This window comes from Geospiza fortis, unplaced genomic scaffold (genome assembly GCF_000277835.1).
Source record: "Geospiza fortis unplaced genomic scaffold, GeoFor_1.0 scaffold172, whole genome shotgun sequence".
Taxonomy (NCBI): Eukaryota; Metazoa; Chordata; class Aves; order Passeriformes; family Thraupidae; genus Geospiza; species Geospiza fortis.
Window position 1 is genome coordinate 5599488 of NW_005054309.1, and position 23388 is coordinate 5622875.

General features: G+C 46.3%; 1 protein-coding gene across 3 annotated transcripts in view; it reads right to left on the bottom strand.

Annotated features, from left to right (window-relative positions):
* The window catches only part of KCNMB2 (potassium calcium-activated channel subfamily M regulatory beta subunit 2), a 137986-nt gene that overhangs the window by 33482 nt on the left and 81116 nt on the right, over positions 1 to 23388 (bottom strand). The window contains exon 1 of one of the 3 annotated variants that reach the window (XM_005419026.3): positions 14945 to 15221. The exons of the other annotated variants lie outside the window; for them this stretch is intronic. Within the exon in view, the coding sequence (XP_005419083.3) occupies positions 14945 to 15018 (74 nt within the window). The 5' untranslated portion in view covers positions 15019 to 15221. Of the gene's footprint in view, positions 1 to 14944; positions 15222 to 23388 lie in introns of those variants that run through there. 3 annotated transcript variants of the gene reach the window in all.

Genomic DNA, 23388 nt, shown 5'->3' on the forward strand with positions numbered 1-23388 from the left:
CTCTGCCACCCTCACAGTTTGTACCAGCAGAGTGATGTCCTGTCCCCTCTGCAGAGGTGGCAGCTGCTTGTCTTTCTCTGTGTCCCTGTGGCTGTGCCAAGGAGCTCTGGAGTTCAGCCTGGTGCCCAGCTCCTGCTTGCTCACACTCCTGGTGTGCTCAGGCTGCCCACAGGGAGAGCAGGCACTCTGTGCTGGGGGGAGCCAGCCTGGGCTGAGCCAGGGCTGGGTCACATCTGATGTTCTCAGCAGCAGTGCACAAGGGGTAGGTCTGTTCTGCTGCACTGGGGCAGCAATGGAGCCTGTTTCTTGATTCAAGGAATAGTTTAACTCTTTCTGGAAAAACCTGATGAACTTCTCCTGAGGGACTCAGCTTTCCCAGCCTAAAGTATTTTTTTCATTGGCTGGTAATTATTGTAGATTTTGCAAACTCTTAACACTAAAGTGGATGAGATGAAAAGATGGGTCTTGTGACCTATCTGTTGTGACCACACTGTTGCCATTCCTCATTCAAAACCAAGCAAAGCAGGGCTGGTCACAGCTGGGATTTACTTTGCAGGGTAAGATGTAATGCCCTGAACTGGGTGAGGCAGCACTTGGTCTGAACCTGCCCATATATTTTTGTCTGGGCCACATCTGATGTGAAGCTAGAGCATGTTGTGAGTTATTCAGGACTGAGAATGGCCTTTCTTTACTGCTGTACCCAGCACAGCCCAGTTGGAGCTCCTGGAATTCATAAGGCCTTGGTGAATTTAAATAATTTAAAGATTTCTGAATAAGCCATCCCATCCCATCCCATCCCATCCCATCCCATCCCATCCCATCCCATCCCATCCCATCCCATCCCATCCCATCCCATCCCATCCCATCCCATCCCATCCCATTCCCTGGCAGATTCAGAGACAACCAAAGCAGATTAAAATGGCTCAGCAAAACAGAAACAGGTTTCATGTCAAAACTTCTCTTGAACTCGAAAAAGAACATGGGTACAAAATTAGACCTTGTTTTGTACAAAGTAATTTTAAGGTCATATATGTTAAAATAATTGAAAAAAAATACCCAGTGTTGCTTTCACCAGTTCCTAGCCCTTGTCCATCTCCTTTGCTCGAGATGCTGCTTATCTCTTCTCTTGGCTACCACCTTGAAATTACCACTTTTTGCATTCTTTTTCCCTTTTTTGGAATTGAGTTTGAAGAAACACACATAAAGAGCTATTCTTTGAGTCAGCATTTCAATCAGTTTTAAGTCTTACATTTCTATTTCCTAAGTCTGTACTTATTTATTATTTGCATGGAATCTTTGCCTGAGTGTTTGCATTGATTCTGATAACTCTGTGGGGTGCTTATCTCTCCAGATAGATCAGTAGCTTTTGGGCTGCACTTTCTGAAGCAATAAACTGAGAGACTTGCTTTGAACTTGAAAGCTTCTGTACTGCATTCACTAATACAGCAATCTATTACAGATGTATGATGCACAAAATTACTTCAATCTCATGCTAAAGGAAGTAGATTTTCTACCTGTTCTTCCTGGTCATTTTTATTTAAACAATTGCCAGTTTTACACCCCCTTTTTTCATTACAGTCACCCTGAGTTCATCAGGGGAAAGAACATCACTGATGTCATGGTGACATCCTTTCCAGAGTTGACAGGTTTGGGTTAATTGCTGGTCCCAGCAGGCCCAAGTGTGTGGATCACTCAAGGGACTAATCTATAGAGAGGATCTCACAGGAATCAATCTCCTAACTTAAAAATAAAAAAAAAAGCTCCTTTTTCTTAAAATGCAGCAAAACAAACCCCACTCAAATCTGATTTGAATTAACATCAGGAACAAACTAAGACTTTAATTTCTATTTCTAGTTTGTTCAAGTAACTCCTTGCACTGTCTCCCTCCAAGGCAATTTTGGGCTAAGTTGAAAAACACAGCTCCACAAAGCCTCTGTGGGAAGGCACCAGGAATGCAGCAAGATAATAGTGCAGCAAGATAAGGGGGATTAAGATTACTTCTGGTCTTTTTTAAGACATAAGAGGTGAAAAAGTTAATGGAACACTCAACCAAGAGACATTGCTGAGACCTGCAAAAAGTGATAAACCAAGATAGCTGAGTGAAATACCAGTGAGTGGCCGGAGTTTTCCATGTACATTGCAGCCTGCCGGATTCCACGTGGATTATGGCATGGAAGGATGCCTGGCAGAAAAGGACCTGGGCACACAGGTCGACAGCTGGCCAAACAGGAGTCAGAGGTGGCCAAGAAAGCCAATGGCATCTCACTCTGTGCTTAGTGTGGCCAGCAGGAGCAGGGCAGGGATTGTCCCCCTGTGCTCAGCACTGGTGAGGACACACGTCGAGAGCTGTGTCCAGATTTGGGTCCTGCACTACAAGGAAAACATTGAGGGGCTAGAGCATGTCAGAGGAGGGAAGGGGAGCTTGGAAGGACCTGGAGCATGAGCAGCTGAGGGAGCTGGGGGTGTTTGACCTGAAGAAAAGGAGACTGAAGGATGTGTGTGCGGCGGGCATTTATTGCTTTTTATAATCCACTCGAAGGAGGCTTTAGCCAGGTGAGGGTTGGTCTCTTCTCCCAAGTAACAAGTGAGAAGACAAGAGGAAATGGCCACAAATTGTGCCAGGGGAGGCTTAGAATGGCTATATTAAAAGTTCCTTCATCAAAAGGATGGTCAGGCCCTGGAACAAGCTGCCCACGGAAGTGGTTGAATAATCACCCTTGGAAGGGTTTCAAAGAGATGTAGAGGAGTCATGTAGGGACATGGTTTAGTGGTTGACTCAGCAGTGCTGGGTTAGTGGCTCGACTTGGTGATTCTAAAGGTCTTTTGCAATCTAAAGGATGTTATTATTCCTCACTGAGAATTTGCTTGTATTGTTGTGGAAATCAGATGTTCCTTTAATCGCCATGGTGAGTTTGAGTGGATTACTCTGTGGAGACAATATCAGCCACTGACAACCAAATCCAGTGGACACCTGATCCAGCTGGTGTTGAAGCTGATGAAGTATTTCTAATGTACTTAATGAGCATCGGCCTCAGCCTCAGAAGAGTGCACTTCAGATTGAACTTCTCTGCCTTTGCAGCGATTTTATTAAATTTACAGAGTTGGTATTAGATTTGCTCAGCGTATGAGAACATTACTATTCTGTTAAATTACTTTTTCAGTTAATAATATATTCTTTTCTACAAAGATTTTACTTTCTTAAGTCCTTTTCCCCCTCTTTGCCTTCATCTGGTTAGGGAATTCATTCTCCCTTTCTGCCTTGAGCTACTACATGCTGTTATCTGGCAGGGTTAAACAGCTCTTGCCCGCTTCTCAAAGGAGTGCTAAACTGTATTTTTGTTCCTTGGGCAGGCTGTCCCTTTCTAACTGGTGGAACTAAAGCAAGAAGAGCCTCATGAACTATGAGGGAACCTAAATCAAAGCAGGCTCTTGACCCCAAGCTCTTCCAGGTCAAGGCTCAGTACTAACTTCTGGGAAAGCCCTCCACATTCCTGAGCCTTTTCTGTCCAACACAGAGATACAATTTATGAGCCCGTTCCCAGTGACCTCTGGGATCCAAACTCTATTATATTATTTGTAGTATTTACACCTGTAATACCAGCAGCACGCTAAGGGCTTTGAAGAGATCTCAGAAGACAAAGTCCCTGCCTAAAGAGCTTATTATTCACATTTTATTGACAATATAAAATTATACATACTCTGAGTCTGTGAGATACCGGATTAAAAAGGCTTTTCTCCTTAAATTAGCTCACAGAAACCTAACCCCCTGAAGAGAGAGAATGAGGCAGCTGTGGAGGGAAGGGAGCCAGCACCACTGAGTACAAAGTGTCTCTCAGCTGCCTCATCTGGAGATGCACTTTCAGCCTCAGCTTGGGGTCCTTACAGACACTTCTGATCCCTGTGAGCCCAGCTGGGATCAGAGGGCCAGGTTCACCAGGCTCCCCTGCGTGGTGTTCTTTGCCAGGAGTGAGTCCCAGCCCAGCTCCACCTGGAGTGGGTGAACTGGGGTTGTGTGATGGGATCAGAGCCTTTGGATCTGCCTGCTCAAACTCAGCTCTCCTCAGTGGAACAAAACCAGATCACTCATCCTTTTACTTGGGAGTCAGGGTGTACAGCACACAGCTTCTCAGTTCTGACTGCTGTGCACAAATCCCACCATTCCCACTATTTTGACACAGTGCATTTATTTGCTATTTCTATGCACGACACACCGCACTGTCAACATTGAAACATATTAAATTATTTAAGACCAAAGGAAACCCAAATAATAGCATGTAAAGAGATATTTTGGAAAAAGTTGTGTTCCTGCATTAGGTGTCCTTGAGGTTTGGTGGGACTTTTGCCACAATGCACAACAATGCCAGAGAAATGGAGCAGAGTGCTCAGGAAGGGGTTGGTGACCAAATAATTGTGGGGAGAGGGAGTCAGAGCCACCACTACAGTTTGACAGTTGAGTAGCAAAGTGACAAGAGTTCAGAGGCTGTAAGTTCCAGTCTGTTGCAGAATTTTTATGTGTCTCCACATGAATGATATTCAGTTAGATATTGTAAGCACACTGCTGGAAAATTAGGATTAGCAAATGACTAAATTAAACTGAAAATTGGGTAAAGAGATTTGGAAGTAAATGTAAATGCTTCAGTAGTAATGGACTTTGCCCTCTAAGGAGTATTTTTTTAAAATAGCCTGTTAATTCTTATTGGATTTAATTTTTTTCCCATTACAGACACTAGAGGTTTTGCACAAAAATCTGAGGGGTTTATAGAAGAACATTAAAAGAACAACAGAAGAGATGTAGGTTGACAGTGATGCAATGACGTCTCTTTTGTGAAGTGCTCATCACAGATTCCTGGGAAAATTTCTGGGATTCATTCCTGGCCACAACACAATGACAAATATACTTAACACAAACCTCACCAACTCACTCCTGGTCCTTAAGAAAATATCCGTTACAAGGCCAAAATCCACCTCAGACTTTGCAGAACTATTATTTCTGAAACCCAGGTGAGACACAAAGAAAACTGCACACAGACACAAGACATAAATGACTCCGGGCATTATCTGCAAACAGGGGAAATCACCCAGAGGTAGCAGGAAAAGGAGATGGTCCATGCTGGACCCCAGGGTACACCAATACACCTGGCCACCCTGCCAAATGCACAAAACTGGATCCACATCTGATCAAAGGCACTTTGAACAATACAGGAGTTGGGATGCTCCACTAACCAGCCTCGTGCTTACACCTAAATGAACCAGAAAACTCAAATACCCAAAATGGGAAAAGCAAATAGTGCTAGTGAGAGAAAAGAGTGGGTGGTGCATAGCCCCAGTGACTGTCTCAGTATATTGTTTTTCCCACGAGGATCTGGAAGATCTGACACTTCTAGTACCAACTCCCAGGGAATATTGCAAGAAAATTAGAGATAGGGGGAGAGAGATGTAGAGCAGTCTGATAACTTACCATGATAATAGCTACCGAGTCAAAATTACATCCAAGGCTTCCCTCTTCAATCTGTGAGGTTTGATGATGCTGATTTTATCAGCAAGGTCATTTTAGCACCCAAGCTTAATCCAGAATCTATTCTGATATTTGTTTAGGAGATTGGAGTAATCTCTTTAAGAGTATTAACAAGTGCTGGAGCCCTAAAGAGCAATCTTCTCTCAGCCCTTACTGGAACAGAAGGATTTGAGGTCAAAGCTAGGTGAAGGCTTTTTTAGGGCAACCTGGAAGCAAAAGGAATTATCTTAGGAGCAAGTTACATTTTGGAGAATAGAGGCATGAAGTTTGCAAAGGAGTTTAGGTTGGTTTTGGGTTCAATTTTCTGGCAGCCCTGGATGCAACCCATGACCTGCTGCATGATTCAGGCATTGATAGGAGGGCAGAGGAGCTTGCGCTGAGATTTCCTCTCTGAGCCATGTACAGCTGCAGTCAGTGGCCAAACAACATGTGAAAATTTGCTGCCTTTTTCCAGTGTCACCATATGCTGCCTGTTGGCTCTTCATGACACAGGGCTGGCCCTGGAGCTCTGTGCTGGGAGGTGACATCTAGTTGAGGGAGTGGATGGGAAAATTCAGTGAAACAAAGTCACTGATGCTCAAATGCCAAGCTGTTAAATCTTCGGAAAGTCTTGGTTCAGAAATCAGTCATTGCTTTTTATAAATAATTAGAAATATATTCAGTGGATAGGAAGTCAAATATTCACTTGAGGGCTTTGGGTTACACTTTGGAAGGGCCTTTGAGGAACTGTCATTGAATCTTCACACCCAAAGTGTTCTGGGTGTTGTATGGGTTTACCATAAACCATTTCCACGTGGTCTCATCTGAGACTGTGTGGCTGATATCACATAAGATTAGACCTTTTCTTGCAGATAGGCTGAAGAAAATCACAAAATTATCAAAATAACAAAACCAGAAGCAGTGCTCCCACAAGAGCCCCATCATGGCAGGCAGAACAGCTTGTGGCACTGTTGAGCCATTAACCCTTGTACCCTCTTCTTCCCCAGAAGGCTGATGGATTTTTATTTAGCTCCAGAAAAAAAGAACAACACCCTGGCCTGTGGGGCTGAATGGTGTGGATTCTCAAGTTCTCTGCTGCTTCACAGCTGGAAGCAACACATAAATTTATCATTTGTCCAAGCCAAGATGGAATCAGGTCTCAGTTGGAGGTGCTGTCTCGAGAGTAGAGGAAGGTTTGGGCATGAACTCATCTCACCTTCCAAGGTTTGGAAGGTCTGAAGTTTGGAACATAATTTGGAATCCTAAGGCCAAGCATCTCAACCTTAAGAGGGGGTACTACAGCTCTCCTAGGAAAGGTTTACAGTGAGCTTTTCTATCCAAGCCATAACAATGTTATGTTTTGTGGGGCTGATAAATTGCCACAGCAATTATTTTACTGCAAAACCAAACAAACCTCACCAAACCATTAGGGCCTCACATGCAAAAATCTACTACTGGTAGTTTCAGAAATGAGTGTTGGTGTTGAGTAATTGAGATTTTGGCTGTATCATGTGAAGGGAACGAGAAAGCAGTGTTATTCAAAGTGTTGTGACATCAAGACATTTTTGGCATGATGTACCCTAATGCTGACAGGACCCATGAAAATGTGTGGAAAAAATAGTTTTATTTTCCCTGTGGGTTTGGAGGGTTAGATACAATTGGTAATATACAGCATGTGACTACTAATGAATGTATTAATATAGATTTGCTAGAGCTTTTTATTATGAACCACTGCTAACAATCTTTATTTTCGCTTGTGAGTGGAAGCACACGATAAAGGCATCCCTCAGGAAGTTTGTGCATTTACTCTCCAGCCATGACTCAGCCCTTACTCAGAGAAGCAAAGCCCAAGTGACCCAGCTGGGGTGAGCACAGAGCCACCACAGCGGAAGTTTCCTTAGCAACAGGAAAACATCCAAAACCTCTTCCACCTCCTGCTTGCTGTTCCTTGAAGTTGTTCTAAGTAAATGGATGCTAAACCTCATAGCTGAATTTCAGAAGTAGAACCAATGTATCACAAAGCAAATCCTTTTGGTTGCAAGCAAGTTAACTGTAGCTACCACCCTCCCAAATTCAGGCTTAAGAAAAATAATGTTTTACTTTATCTACTCTCTCCAAACATTGTCTGGGCTCATAAACAAATATCAGATACAGCTCCTGCATCCTCAGCTGACACTGATTATCATCAGGGATCTGTTGAAGTTAATGAAACCATGGCAATTCAGAGCAATCAGCCCAGCATGAGCTTGGTACTTGTGGGTTCCAGGTGCCCATGATCAAAGCTGATGAAGAGCAGAGGAATAGCTCACTCAGGAGAGAGGGAGGCTTGGGGGTTTGTTCTGTGGTGAGATGTTTTGAAGAAATTTTGAGTTTTTTTAGCTGGTGGACTGTTCTAAACCTGACCTGGTTCTGGTGCTGTTACATGTGAGATGTCTTTGATGCAGCTCAGTCACTTTTGAAGTATTGTGGAAGGTGAAGCAGAGCCAGCTTTGTAGGGAATAACAACAGAATGAGATTATTTAGGCTAAAATGAGTCAATATTTGGAAAATTCCACTGTTAATAATCAGACCTTGCCTGAGGGGAGCTGATTGATGCTGCCTGTACCAGATGGTTTGCAGCATGAGACAGCCTGAGTGCTCCTCTGGACACCCCTGATGGGGAAGCAGCTTGGGGGAAAACATGAGGGGGCAGCCAGAAGGTCCATGTGGGCACCAAGTCACCTCACTGGGAACAGCACAGTCAGGGCTTCAGTTAAGGGCGGAGGAAGAAAAAGCACTTTTGGGAAAGATACAATAACACACAGATTTGAGCTCTGGCAGGGCATTTGAGTTCTTGTCTGTGGTCACCCTCAATGGTGGCCTTGTCTCCAGCTGGTGCCAGGCATGGGGGTGCCTGACCTGCTTTTCCAGGGCTGTGAGCTCCTGCTGGCACCAGAAACACGAGGCCTTGGCTGTGTTAGACTGACATCTGTCCTATAAAACTGGCAGCAATAATGAATGATAGCCCATATTTCTGTAATATCTTCTTCCTCAGGACACCTAACAACATGCCATTGATAATGCTCTTTAAGGGATGGATTTTGGCCAGGTCCTTGAAGAAGCAATAGCTTGGCCATGGTCCCACAAAAGGGATGCTTCTGATCAGGGACAAGGGACTTGCTTTCCCTTTGCCCAGCTGACTTCCTCCCCTGAACAAACAACTTTTCCTCACAGGTTAGCATGCCTGACTAGAGGGTGTTGATGGTTCTGGTTGCCTGACCTGAGTACCTGGTTGTTCTTGGCCTGGTGCTCAAGCTCTGAACAAGTGCATGAGCTCTAATGGGTGATTGTGGGTGGGAGCAGCTGTCTGTAGTGTCAGACTGCACGTCTAATGACATGCCACTGAGCTGCTCTGGGTTAGGCTACAGCGATAACTCATTAGCTATAATTCTGAGGGAGCCAATTTTGGGAGCATTGGAGTGATCACAAACAACTGAGGCATACACGAGTCTCCTTCCCATCCTTGGTCTGTGGCACAGCTCAGGAGTTCTCTGGTTATTTGTGGACAGAATTTATTGATGATTATTGTATATCTTGGCATGAACTGAAATTTCAGCCTCATGGCCATTAACCATGGTGAGAGCAAGCAAACCATTTGCCTCACATGATGGGTTTGCCTGGGGAAGCTGCAGATGCTTTGACTGACTTATGAGCATGGCTGGGTGCTTGTGTCAGGTGCAAAAAAAAACCCAAAAGTGCCCAGTCTGGAATGGGTGTTTGTGTATGACATGATGGTCCCTCCTGCAGATACTGGGCTGGGAGCAGTGCTGTGGCTTCCCGGTGCCCTGATGAAATGCTTCTGCATTGTAAAGATAAAGAGGAGATGGATTAAACTCATCCGGTGCTTTACGGCGAATCCTGGTAGAGCCTTTCTGCTCAGACTTTTTGTCTTGCTTTCCCTGACCACTGTGCCACCAGCAATTTGCTGGTCTTTTTGAGTCACCAGCACAAAAGGAAATGCTGTGATTTGTACCCCAGGAGCAAGGATGGGAGCCTCCAAGCACCTTGTGTGCATGCAAAGGAGACTGATGCATCCGGCGCTGCGACTGCTCTGATCACTTCAGATCCTGGAGTGTGAGCCTGAGTGGAGTTTGAACAAGCTGTGTGCTTATGCAATTAAAACCAAGCTGTGCTGCTCCTTAAGCACTTACAGCACTCCATAGGGGCACACAGAGCTCAGGCACTGCTGTGTGGGCATCTCTTTAAACCCAAATGGAGGGGAATTGGCCCCTGTGCTGCAGGAAGGAGGCTGTGGGTTTCTATCTCTGGAACCACAAGCAAAGATTCTGAGCAGTGGTTGCACTTTTCAGCAGCACCTGTGCTCTTGTTTTGCTCGTGGTGTTGCTTATTTTTAATGGATCGGGAGAGTCTGCAATCAATTTCAAAAATACCAGCAGTACAGTTTGAGCCCATGAGATCAGGAGTGGATGTGTACTTTCAAGAAGGCACTGAAAAAAAAACCACTTTAAAAGCAGTTTTAGTTCTAGAATTGCTGTAGAGGATAGACACAGCAGGGCACTGTTTTTTCACAGACTGAAACAGAGTAATGAGGAATTAAAACTTTATATCCTGTTCTATATTTTTCATTAACTTCTATTTGGAGGCAAACCAGTGCCTTCCTTCCCTTCTTCCGCTCCTGTAGGAAAGGCAGAGCTGCAACTGGGAGTAGAGCTGTCTTGTGGCTTTAAGACTCTGTGAGAATGGAAAGCCTTGATGAATGCTCCTATGGAGATATAAAATGATTAATCTACAGGCATCTGAGAACACTTATGATTTAGGTTTTGGTCTCGTATCTGTTATTTCACTTATGGGGCTATTAATAATCTTGTAATGCACATCGGGCTGTATCTTAATGATTAAAACATGATTAAAAAGGGTCTGTTTTATCTGTAACTGGTGAGAAATGCAATTGTTTTAAGTAGCTCAATGCCTGTACCAGTCAGATGTGGTATTAAATGGCTTCAATAATTTGGCTGGAGGGATTTTTTGAGGGGCTGGAAGCACCCCATCAGAAGCATAGGTAAGAATGTTGTGTGGGGGCAGTGCAGGAGGGCAGGAGGCCATGGGATGGAGAGCAGAGGGATGGGAAGAGAGTGAGAACAGGGCAATTTGTAGTGCCAGATGTAGAGCCTTAGCTTGAGGACAGCTGGGCAGGTAGAATAAGGCCTGGGTGGGAAATCTAATGAGGATGGCAGAGCTGGGGGACACAGAAGGATGGACATGTGCTGAGTGGGCAGTGCTAGGGATGGAGATGAGGTGAGGGGGGAAAAGCTATTTTCTTTCCTCACTAGGACCTTGTGCTGACAGGAAATCCCAGGAATGACCTTTGCCTCCCAAAGCTGACCTGCTGGTCCCTGAGGGGAGCCTGCAGTGCTGGGACACATCAGGTGATCTGGCAGTGCTTCCCAACAGGCTGAAATGTCCAGTGCTCCTCAAAACCTCATAGCTCCTTACTCAGAGATAATTAACTGTGTCGTTAGCAGGGCTCAGACTTCAGTTTTAAGCAGAATAAACCCAACTGTAAGCACGTGGGTGGGACATGGATGGGCTTAAAGCATTTCTGAGGTTTTTCACTTGTGCTTCCCTCATATGGGATGCATTTCATCTCCCCATCAGCCTTTGCACATCAACAACAGAGTTAAGAATTAAAGCAGAATAAAAAATGGACAGTTTTTCCAGTTTGTTGTATTTTTAGTGTGGAAGGCTACTTTTCAGCTCAAAGCCAGTACAGAAGCTAATTGCTGAGAAACAGGGGATCTTTGAAAGCTCCAATTAAAGGCAATTTAAAATCTCCATTGATATTGGGAAGAAAATAACTGCTGCTGGACACACACCAGTTAGCAAGACCAGCTTAACAACAGAGGGGTACAACTGACCTGTTGTAGAAATGAGCAAGGCTCTGCTGGGAAAGTTGTAATTAAACTGACAGGTATTCTATAGAAATTTGGCCTCTTGTCCCTCCTGCACACCCCAAGAGTGCAGCTGGGAGATGATGGTTGGGCAGTAAGGGGCAGGTATGTGCCTGTGCTGTGCTAAGTGAAGCCAGCTTGATCTGGATGGAGCCCAGCAAGTGATCCCAGTGTGCCTGAAGCACAAGGGTTACCAGCATCTGTGGGGCTGCCCCAGAAGGGCACATCTTCAGTTCTGCACTGGGCAACTTTTACATAAACAACATTTAAGTAATTTTCTGCCTGATTTTGGCGAAACACTTAATGAAGCTACACTGCCTCATATTTTTGTTAACAACCAAATATTGCACCTGACAGTGTTTGCCTGGACACACAGAAGTGAGTCCCTGATCACACAGGAGCTTGAGGCAGCTTTGCCACCGAGTTCAACCGGCACTAAAGCTGCTCCTGTAAAAGTGCATCTCTACAGCTGCACTGCAATAGCTCTGTTCTAGACCTCTAGTTAAATGCATGTTAAAGTCTAGGATCAATCTGCCAGGCAGTAAGTTAATGGCCCATGCTGTAGCTGCTGCTGTGATGCCTCTTCTCCATTAAGGGAGAGGCAGTGTGGCTCTGAGTGGCTCGTGTGTCTGCAATGATGGTGCTTGTGGCTCACACCTGCGTGGGGAGGATGCTCGTTGCATTTAAACTAGATTACATGAGCCAAAAGGATTGCTCAGCCCAGCAGGCACTACAGAGCTGGAGTGCTCCAAAGGGACACTCTTGTGGGAGTGGGAACTCCTGTCATGTGCCCCCAAGCATTATTTCAGGAAGCTCATGCAGATCCCTTCACTGACTCAGTTTTGCTGCTCTTGACCTGCAGGGTGCTGCAAGCATCAGTACTTCTGAGCTTGCAGCCTCTGAACAAGCACGCAAAAAACCAGGAGACTTCTTTGCTATCCCTGCCCTCTGTTGGCACAGCATCCTGCATCTGGCTCAGGGCACACTGACCTACCAGCTGATCCTGGGGCGTAAAGGGGAGAGATGTTGGTCCATTCTGGATGCATGCAATGCTCCAGTCTGCTGGGTTGCCTCTGGCATTTTGGATAGTAGCCTGAAAAGCACTGGGCTTGGAAGGTTCAGTGCTTGGTGTTGGGATCTCCCAGCAGTCTGCGCCTGGCATGCAAAGCAGCACAGAGAAGGGGTGACTTCTCCAGCTCCTTTAAAAGCAAAAGTAGAAAGGGAAATAAGAAACAATTACCAGCTTTGAAGGTAGGAGGGGTGCTGAGGCCTTTTGTTTTCCTCTGCCATGGCTGTGCTCCTTGTCTCTCCTGGGCCCCATGCTGTAAATCCCATGTTCCCATCTGAGGAGCACCGGCTGCAGGCTCCCTGCAGAGCCCTTTGGTGCAGTCTGGGTCATTCAGAGAAGGTTGTCAGGAATGATCCTGCACCTCCCTGCTGTGCCAGGACACAGCTTTGCCTTCCAGGGCATGGGAGGCGCTGGGCTGGTCCTGAGTCCTGCTCCTAAACCTGCCTGGCTCAGCCCACTGCAGCCCTGGGGCTCCTGGGGTGACAGCTGAGGTTGGGCAGTGGTGGAGCACCATGCTGGGGACACAGGGGGAATGCCTTGAGGCATCTATCTACCCACTTTTTTTGGGTGGTGAGGACCCAGTGACTGAGGCTGGTGCAGGGCATCCCTGTGACGCAAATTCCCCCTGCCCTGCCCAGGGGCTGCTGGAGAATAAGAAGATTTCTAGCGGGACAGTGAAGGCCTCCTAGGGAAGGACAGGATTTCCTCAGTGGGACTGAGGAGATTATGACAGAGAGCTAATCTGTATGGCTGTTTCATAAGTTTTCCCAGTGCCTGGGCTCCATGCTCAGCAACAGACACTCTGTGTGCTGAGAATATCTGATTGCCCAGAAACACCAGGGAAGAATGTGTGGAGGGCTGGAGCAAGCTCTGCCTCTCAGTCTCTTTGTATTTTAGTGTTATCTAACAAAATCTCTCCTCATTCCCCCACCAGGTTAGTAGGAGGGACCAAATGTGCTGTCAAGCCCCACTGCTTGGTGGAAATCACCCTTCACCTGGCAGTTTACATTCCTCATGAATCCCCACCTCTTTCCTTGACCTTATTCACCACAAACAGGCAAATGTTTGTGGTGACAAACCCAACTCCAAAGCCACTGTTCAGACCCCTGTCCATCTCCTACTCATTTACTGCAGTCAGAATTCACAAGCAAAGGCAGAAAGCAGGTTCTGCTCCAGCCCAGGGATCACACCATCACACCACGAGGGGCTTTGCTACTGCTGGTCCCTGTGCTCAGACCAACTGCACCGTGCAGCAAAAATCACAAGCAAGCAACATCCAAGGCTTTCCAGATTATGTTATTACAAAGTGCAAGTGAAGATCTAAGTTCCCATCTGGACACTTGTTCTATCCATCTTCAAGTTTTTATCCAAATCATTGAAATGGTCACTGCCTTAGTTTTTCTGTTTGTAAATCCCTAACCTGTCTGTTTGCCATTCTTGGATTAAAATCACTGTGTGCAGTACAGCTCCTGTTCCAGCAGCTCCTGCTGTTTGTACACATTTGGACAAAAGAACTCAGAATGCATTCTGAGGAATATGGATATTCCCAATCAGCCCAGGGCTGGAGTGCTGGGGTGTAGCACCATGCTTGGAAGCTGGGGAGAGTGTGGAAGTTTGTGCTCTGTCAGTGGCAAGTTGGTGTGCAGTTACAGCTTCCTCAGTATTTTTCTGTTTTAAATGCAAACATATACATGACTTCAAGTCCATCCTAAAAAAAAGGAAGATCATAACCCCCAATTAGTGCGTTAAAGCTGACAGCCTGTTTTAATTTGTTACTCCTACACCTTCAGCTTGCCTGGCACAGCTGGGGAGCGCTGCCAGTGAATGCTGTATGAACTCCTGTGTGTGAAGTTGGAGGGGATGGACAGTGAGTTCCCCCCTGGCTGGGAGCCACAGCCTGGAATTTCCTGACAGATTTTCGTTGTGGTTCTGAGAGCAGCTTGCTATCAGGGAGTGTTTCTTGTGTCCCTTCCCTACCCCATATGCTGTGTTTAGTCTCTATTGCAGCATTCTGGAGTATTTTGCTTTCCAAATGAGGTCCACAGGGTACGCTAATAAGTTGAAACATCACAATATGCATCAGTTAGACATCACTGTAAGCCTCTAGCTCCAGCCCACAAATGCTACCAACAGCGAATTCATTCCTCAGATGAGCAAGTGTAATTTATAACACAGAGCAGCACTTGAAACTGTTTGACTAATAAAATGCCCTTCACTCGACTCCTGGGTTAAAGCCTGGCTGGTGCCAGCCCCTTGTCAGATGCAATCACTCCAGGAAATCCTTTTCCAGTGCGCACCTAGCAGTCAAACCTGAATGTGCTCTGATACATGCTTTACTCTCCACTCCCCAGCACTGCTCTAAGTTCTTCCACCGACCCCATCCCAAATTGCTTGGCCCATCCAGCAGCTTCCCCCCATAAGGATCAGGTTTACCTGAGCAGCAGTGGAGCAGCAGTGCCTAAAATGGAGATTTCAATGGGATGCGACAGGGAGATTTTCCCTCTCATCTACGAACTTCTGTAGCTGCCACCTTTGGGAAAACAGCCTAGCTACCAGCAGAAGGCTTCCAAATATCTCGTCTCTCAATGTGTCCAAGTATTTCTTGCTGCTTTCACAGTTCCCAGGAAGTTTTAATTACTTTTGGTTTTTAAATAGAGGCAAAGCACCAGAATTCAGCAACTACACAGAAACAAGCTGTCAGTAGGAAGTGGGTGTGAAGACCCTCTGAATAAAGTCAACCCAAAAAAAGCTGAGCTTTCTCTCTCCAAACTTTATTTCACGAAGCTCCTTGTTCTCCCCACATTTATAAAAACTCTTCTTGAAATCCACTCTGCCTGCACATCCTGGGCTGCCGTGACTCCACTGGGGCATGATGGCCATTTCCACGAGGGCAGGACGCTCCGTGTGGAGTCGGTGCCTTCTCTGTCATTTGGCAAAGCTCATCCCTCTCATTTTTCCTTGGAAGAAAGCTGCAGGAGTCGGGCAGGAAAAGGAGATCAGGGCTGGGGCAGTGCCAGTGTTGTGCTGAGCCCTGGCTGGCCGTGCACCCTCTGCCTCCGGAGCGTCAGGGCTGTGCAGGAGCGGGCGCGCGGCTCCGTCTCCAGTGCTCGCTCATCCCTGCGTGCCCTTGCCCGGGCTGGTGGGAAATCAGGGGCTTCCCAGCCCTTCCCTCAGTCACCTCCATCGGACCACTTTGTCCTTGGCTGGTGTTTGCTTTTCTGAGCCCAGAGCGTGCTGGAGAGGCGCTCCCGCTCGTCCCCGGCTGCTCACTGCTTTCCCATGCTGCGCTCTTGCTGTTTGCTTCTGTGGCAAAAGGAAAAGCAGCTCTTGCTGGTCAGGTCCACAGTTAGTTGTGAGAGGATCTTTTTTCCCCCTGTTTAAAATGTAAGGTCTCACAAATTAAGAAGCTACAGCCTGTCTAGGTCTTATATCAGTCAGTCTCTGATTCATCAGAGAATCTCCTTGGTAACTAGCAGTTCCTCTCTGATGATTTGCTACTAAAAAGCTCTCCCAATTTAAAGATAAAACACAGTGAAAGCAGGAAGAGGAGCTACACTATATAGATACCTTATACAGAAACATATGCCTTGTGTGCACGCAGCTATACTGGATATTTTCTGATGTGTGTGGGAAGCAGCCTCTCTGTGAGACAGCATGGTATTACCATGTTGTAATGGCAAATGTGCCCCAATTGCCTCATCTCTGCTAGAAATCCTTTTTGCTGCTCCAGGGTCAGTCACCCTATCTGCAGGGTAAATAATCCCCCAGGAGAAGATGAGGCTGGCATTTAACGAGGGGCTCAACAGTTCATGCTTTAATAAGCCAGATTTCTGCCTTGTGTGGGACTGATTGCCAAGCACAAGGATTCAGAGACGGGGTGACTTTCTGCAGGAGGTGTGCCTGGTGTGTTTGATGCTGCCCTGCTTGCCCTCTGGCTCTGGTAAGGAGCCCCTGCTGCCTGATCCCCTCCTCACACATAGCAAAGTGCTGCCTGTGCTCTGGTGCTTGCTCAAGCTGCAGGGAAGGTGCTCACTGAAGAATTATTTTTCTAGGAATCAGTATTGCTGGAAAAGTTGGTCCAAGGTGAGGTTAAGAAGATTCTGTGTTTGAAATAGTGAGTAACTGTGCTCAGAAAGTCAGTGTAAGTGAAGGATGCCAGAGGCCAATAAAGCTCTGTGGTGAGATTTGCCTGGAGTTCCTCAGGGATGAGAGAATGGTTTTGGGCTGGAGGTGACTGCTCATGTTGTGGGTGTCTGGTGCACCTGCAGCCAGAAAGCTCCAACTCCCTCAGCATGCTGAGTCTGTGCCAGCAGGACTCCTGCTTTGCGTGGGGCTTCCTGTGGTACTGAGCCCACCAGCATAGTGAGGGGGACATCAAATTCTAAATGAGTGGAACCAAGCTGCTTCCAGTTCTTTTTCCCAGATAAATCAGGAATTAATATCACTCCTAGACTTCTCTTGCTACGCCCTTCCAGCAGCCCTTGGCAGAGGTGAGCAGAGGATGAAGAGCAAGGCAGGTTCACACCGGCAACCCACATCCTCCTCTGTATTCCTCACTTGCCTTGTGTTCCACGGCACTAATTCCTCTGAATCATCACAACAAACAGCAACAAAGCACCAGATCCGTGAGATGTTTTTCCATTCCTGCACGAGGGCTTTGAGCTCATTGGGAAAGCTTGCCCAGCCCTGGGAAACACCAGTAGCTGGAGTGTGGCTCTTCCAGGCAGCTCTGGCAGGAAGGAGACCATACTCCATGGATGTCACCAATTTGGGACCAAATCTGTGCTCCCATTAGGTGGTGTGGCACCTCTAATATCTGAGCAGGAGAGTTCCAGCATCATGTGCTCTGCCTGGGGAGGCTGATCCAGCCCTGCTTAGATTCAGACCTTTCAGGATCTTTAATTTTAGCAGGAAAACACTTGAGTGTAAATGTGCTGCCCATACCAGCAAAGCCAAAAGTGCTCAGACCTACATTTATCAATGAATATGAGTGACAATAAACTGGTTCGCATAAATGAGGGCTGATATATTCAAGCTGATTTTTGATGCAATTGAACATGTCAGGAACATGACCTCATTCTGGTTAAGGGATGAGTTTTTAGATAATCAGATTTCTGATAAGCAAGGCCTGACTTCCACCTCAGTCAGGAAGAAAAGGGGAGATTGATGCTCATCCTTCCCCTTCCTGCTCTCCTGCTGCCACTGTGGGTGCCGAGCCTTGGCATGGGCAGGTGAGACTTGCTGTGTGGGGTTAGGCGCTGCTGTTTCTGGCTTGAAGGGAAATTACCAGGGGAAGCCTCTCCTCCACCTCTCTCCTGCCTTTAAATTTCCTTCCTGAAGCTTGGAAGCCTTTGCTGCTATCAGATCTGTGAGCCTGTGCCTCTTGGTGGGAGGGATGTCTGCAGGCATGTCCTGGCTGACTTCATCCCCAGGATCCCCTCATGGAGAGAAGGATGGAGCGGTCAGCTCCAGCAGCACCACCACTCAGTGCCATTCTGCCATCAGAAGCCACCAGACTGGGAAAATTTGTGCTACCCAGGGGTAGCAGGAGCTCATCTCCCCTGGAGGAGCCTCAGAGCAGAGTCTGGGTACCATGCCCACCCCCCAACTCTTCTGGAGCAGGAGATGCTCCCTCAAAGCCTGTCCTGAAGCAGATCTGACTGTTTACCTTTGCTGAACCTCTGGAATGGCCAGATCTCAATTTTTATGTGATATGTTTTAATCACAGTGTGGTGACTTGGACCATGTCATGGGGAGAAGTGGAAAAGCATCAAAACCTGCTGGTTCCTCACCCCCACCTGGTGCCTGCATCCTTCCCTTGGCTTCCCTCACACAGCATCTCCGGTGTCGGGATTTTGCTCACCCTGCAACCTGGGTTTGGTCACAAATTGATATTTATAGATATAAAAACAGAGCTCATGTACAGTGTTTTGCTCTTCCTATCTCCTTTGCAATGTGTCTCTATTTTGGGAAGTGGAACAAAGGTGTGTGCAGCTATTTCTAGCAGGGGAAGGTGCACAATGCCTTCAGCCTGGGTGGGCACTGACCCTGCCATCAGAGATGATGGTGGTTTTTTTCTGCTTTTCTGTGTCTCTTCTCTTTTATTTCAATTGTTGGCCTAATGCTGAATAAGATATGAACTTAAAGGACTGTTAATGGCAGTTTGAAAAAAAGAAAACATGCAAAGCCTTGGCAAGTTTTTTATGAATTGAATCTCTTGAGATGAAAGCTTCATTACTGTGAAACAATGAACCTGCTACACTTTTAGTAGTACAAATGGGTTTCATTTGTATTAGGAAGATACAAGCTTATTATTTTTAGTTTGTTCCTGTAGTACCAGGAATGTTTAATGTGATAATCAATGTAATTGAGGAACTGAAAGTAGAGAAAATTGCAGCACACTCAGAAGTGGTAATGACTGCAACTGCATCATGGCCAAAATGTCTGGGACACGGGTACAGGAGTGCTTAAAACAGACACCTGTCCCAGGTGTGGATGATCCACGATCCCTGGTTGTGCTGGGATCTGTGGGAGGGCAGTGCAGCCCCTGTAACCATGCAGGTGGGATGCTCCCCGTCCCGAGCACCCAGCAGGAAGCTCAGAGCTGTGGGATGCACTTGGGATGGCTCTTCTGGAAGGACAAAGGGAAAATCAGGTTTTGCTTTTGTCCCCAAACCTGAGGACTTGGGAGAGGAAGTTTCCCCTATTGGGATCTGGTGAGGAGATTTGGGAGCAAGCCTGACTGCAGAATTTGGGCTAAAGTTTGGGCAGGTCTATACTGAGGATTTGCAAAGCTGGATAGATCACAATTTGGCCACTTGGGCTTGTTTTTCTTTCCTTTTTTTCTCCTCTGAAATAGCAAAAGGCACACACTTGACACCAAAAATCTACTGTCAAATTCCCAGATCCTCTTCCTAAGTACAAGGTTGCTAAAGATTTTCAATTGAATGCTTCAGAGCCCTTAACACAGAGAAAACACAGCATCTCCTCTCCAGGCCACTTCTCACAAACTGTGATGCTATTTTGTGAAACTTTCACTCCACAAACCCAGCAGCAGGCACACACCACACAACTTCAGCCTGAATTCTATGAAAAAGCATAGCATAAGCAGCAAACTCATGGGAGGACCCACCAGCAGCAGGTTGGTCACCTATAGCCCAGCACCATGGAGATCCTACCCGAGCTTTGGGCAGCTGCTGATTCCACGTACCAAACCCAGCCTTTCCTGCACCTTCAGGCAATTTCCCTCCTCATTGCCTTCCCTCCCTGATGCAGCTGGGGTTTTTTTTGTGATTTACTGTGTATGTTAGTCCGTAGAAGAGGTGGAGGGGAGGAAGGCAGATTCTTGTGTCTGCCCTGGCTGACAGGAGTTTGTGTGGGGCAGCTGGGCTCCATTGAGGGTTGCTCGGCATCAGCCTGGGTGGTGATGGGTGAGGAGAAATCCATACAATCCAGGGCACACTAAATGTATTTTAAATGCAGCCTGTGAAGCTGCTAAATTCAGAGCCAGTCTGAAAGAAACAACAGCTTGCAGAGGTGCAGCCAGGTTTGTTTATACCTTCTCCATTTTAATTTGTTTCACTCTGAGGAGGGAAATTTTCTATGTTAGAAAAGTTGCCTTGTTCTGGTGGTCTCTAATAAATCACGGCTGTGGACACCTAAAAGTGTTTGGTGCCCTCTGGAAATGCTGCTGGAGCTCTTTTGCCATGCCAGGACAGGCTCTCAGCTGGCAGCATTGGAGCTGGAGCCCAGCCTTGCCCCACAGTGCCATCCTTGAACAGATAACCACAGAGAAACAAGGTTTGCCCATTGAATGAACTCACTTTAGTGCTTGCCATGAGTCAGATTTAAGCCCATTGCAATCAGAGTGTGTTTTGGGGAAATGACTGAAGGCAGAGCTGAAAGTGGTGATGCACGGGCTGTGGTGTTCATGCTCATAGTGCAATTGCTTACATTACAAAGCAATTATCAGAGTTTTAAATTCCAATAGCATTTAGAAAGGCAGATATGCTCGGGGGTTTTCTATTTGCAGTGATGTTTCTTTTATTGTACCTACTTGCCTAGTAACTTCGCTGTTTTAAACACATCAAAGTGCTTTAGAAATCTATTTGTGATCTTTGTTGAAAAACAAAGGCAATCCTGCCAGGTCCACACAGAACACTTGCTCTGTCACAAGTGGCTCCTAAAGCCCAGTTTAGGTTTGTGTGAGGTTTAATGAGGTAAAACCCCCTGTACAGTGTTTCCTGCTCCCTTTGGTAAATTTTGGCAGCACATCCTTCAGCTGGGGCAGCACGCTTCAGTGCTCTCCCTATCACTGCAGTGCCATCAGCTTTTCCCTGTCTGTCCAACTCCTCCAGGAGCAGCAGTCACTCTTGCAGTAAATTTTCACCTGGATTAGCACATTATTCTTGTGGCCTGCTCCTGGTGCTCTGCAGACAGGCAGAGGGGGTGGGAAGGGCGAACCACCTTCAGCAGCTGCTGAAGATGAAGTTTCTGGCTGATAATTTGAGGTGGTGCCATTTTGGCTAGCAGGGCTCTGGACAGTCCAGGAGGGCCAGAACTGAACTGGGACCCACTGGAGGAGGTAATTCAGACAATCCTTATCACTTAGCAAGGGACTCTCTGCAGAGAGGAGGATGTTTGAACCTGACAATTCTACACCTCCCAGCAGTGCTGCAGTTCCCTCAAACAGCACCAACAGACTAATTGTTTATCACAATTCATCAGGTGCATGTGAAATTGTAATTTCCATGGTAACCATAACCATCACCTTCCCATGCAGGCATTGGAATGTCAGGATACTTGAGAGTACCCCATGTACCTGTGTCCTTGTGTGAAGCACATCCTCTGCTGGCATCCAGCCTTTTGTTTTTGGGCTTCCACTGCTTGGCATATAAGCATTTGTAAAGCCTTGATTACTCATCAATACCCCTGCACTAAACACATGCTTCTCTAATGTCTTTAAGGTTATGTGGGATTCTATTTGCAATCTCTTTCATAAAAAAATATTACACAAACCACTTGCTGCTAAATCTGGCTGTCAGCAAGCAAATGCCAGAAACCAAAATGACTATTATTATTACTGCTATTTGCACCATTCCAAAACCCATTAATTTGCTTGTTGCAGTGTTAGGTAATGAACACTTCTGCAGCAAGGTCACACCTCCATTTTACATCAAATAACTATCTTTACTCATGTTTGATATATGAAGCCTATTTCTTGCTTAGGGCATAATGTTTTATTAACATTATTTTCCTTTGTTCTTTCTTACAGATTGTCTATTATGACTCTAAAGATCGCCTGCATGACATCTCTTTTTAAATTCAATGCATAATTACATAAAACAGAAATTCATTTGATGCTACATTAATAAATCTCTCATAATTTTCTTTGAACAGGGGGACTCGCTGCTATTATTTACCAGAAAACATGGATTTAGTTAAGCTTCATGGAATTTTGCTGTCACTGACACAAGTATTGGATATGGGCACAGCAATGAAGGAAACAATGTGAAGGCAAACTGTTCAGTTCGAGCCAAAAAGACTGATGGAAATAGTAAAAATAGAGATATGAAAGCAAGAAGTACTGAAATAAGTGTCTGACATGGGAACTTGCAGGGAGGGCTCACTGCAGCTGCAGCTGTGCCTGGCTGAGTGCCAGCCTGGGTTAATGTGCAGGGTGACAGATGTCCTGGGAACAGGCAAATGCTGAGGAGCAGAGCTGGTGTCCCTGAGCCAGGTCTGTTGGTGGAGCTGAGCTGCTCTCAGGTGTCCTTGGAGCATCAGTGACTTTCTGTGGCTTTGGCACTCCTCTCTGAGGATGATGGTGCAATCCTTCACCTTCACAAGGAAAGTGCCCCCTCTCCTCCTGGCAGCACAGTTTTGATCTACTGACCCTAGTTTTGATCTGCTTCACCCACTTCAGCTGGTCTTGGCTCACCTCTGACTCTTTGAGCCAAATTTCCCCTGATTGGCTGTAACCACCCATTGCTGAACTTCTCAGTGCTGCCAGCCACTGTACCTGGGTGCTTCTGGTTACCCCAGCTCCTCCTCCAGCAGGGCTGCTCCTAAATACCTCCCAGGTGACCTTGAGCTATAATTTCACTGTCCCCTTGCTGTGGCTGAAGGAGTCTTAAGGGTCTTCACAACCATTATAGAATCCAGTGGGCAAGGACAGAAAAGAAGAGGGCCTTTCACCCTGAACTTGGAATTTGCAGGAGGTGAGAGCTGCTGTTGCTGTTTTGTAGATAGAAAACCTGCTGGTTGGCAGATATTAAGTGCTTGGCTCAAGGTCACAGTGAGTATCTTTGAAGTCATTTGATAAGCACTTTGTACTCAGCAAAGGATGTGCCTTGGGCTGTGATCTTATCCTGTAACAAAAGCTGAGATACGTTCCTCCTCGTTTATTCTAGTCTGGTGGTCGAAGTTGCTCACAGTTAATAATAAGGGGAAGGCCATTAATTGTGCCTTCTGATATATGTTTTTAATTTCTTTATTCATAATGAGCTCATTGCTGCAGCAGCAGGAGTGAAATATGTGATAATACTGGAATTTCTTTGCAATTCAGCATTAATTAATGTCCACTTCTCGCACAGTGTTAATAATAATGTGCCTAATGTTTCAGAGGCTGCTGTGGAAAATTCTTCTCTAGCTGGCAAGAGCTGAGATTTGCATTTTAGCCTTTTGTTTAAAAATTCCTCTGAAGGACTTTGAAGTATTAGAGTGAAGTTGGATGTAGCCCCCCTGTCCAGCCCAGCACAGTGTAATCAGAATTCTGGTCTGTCTGCTCCCCTTGTCTCTTCACATTTACCTGCTGGAGCAGGGAAGGACACCTCATTTCCACAGAGGCCATGATGAACTTTTTGTTAGGAGAACAT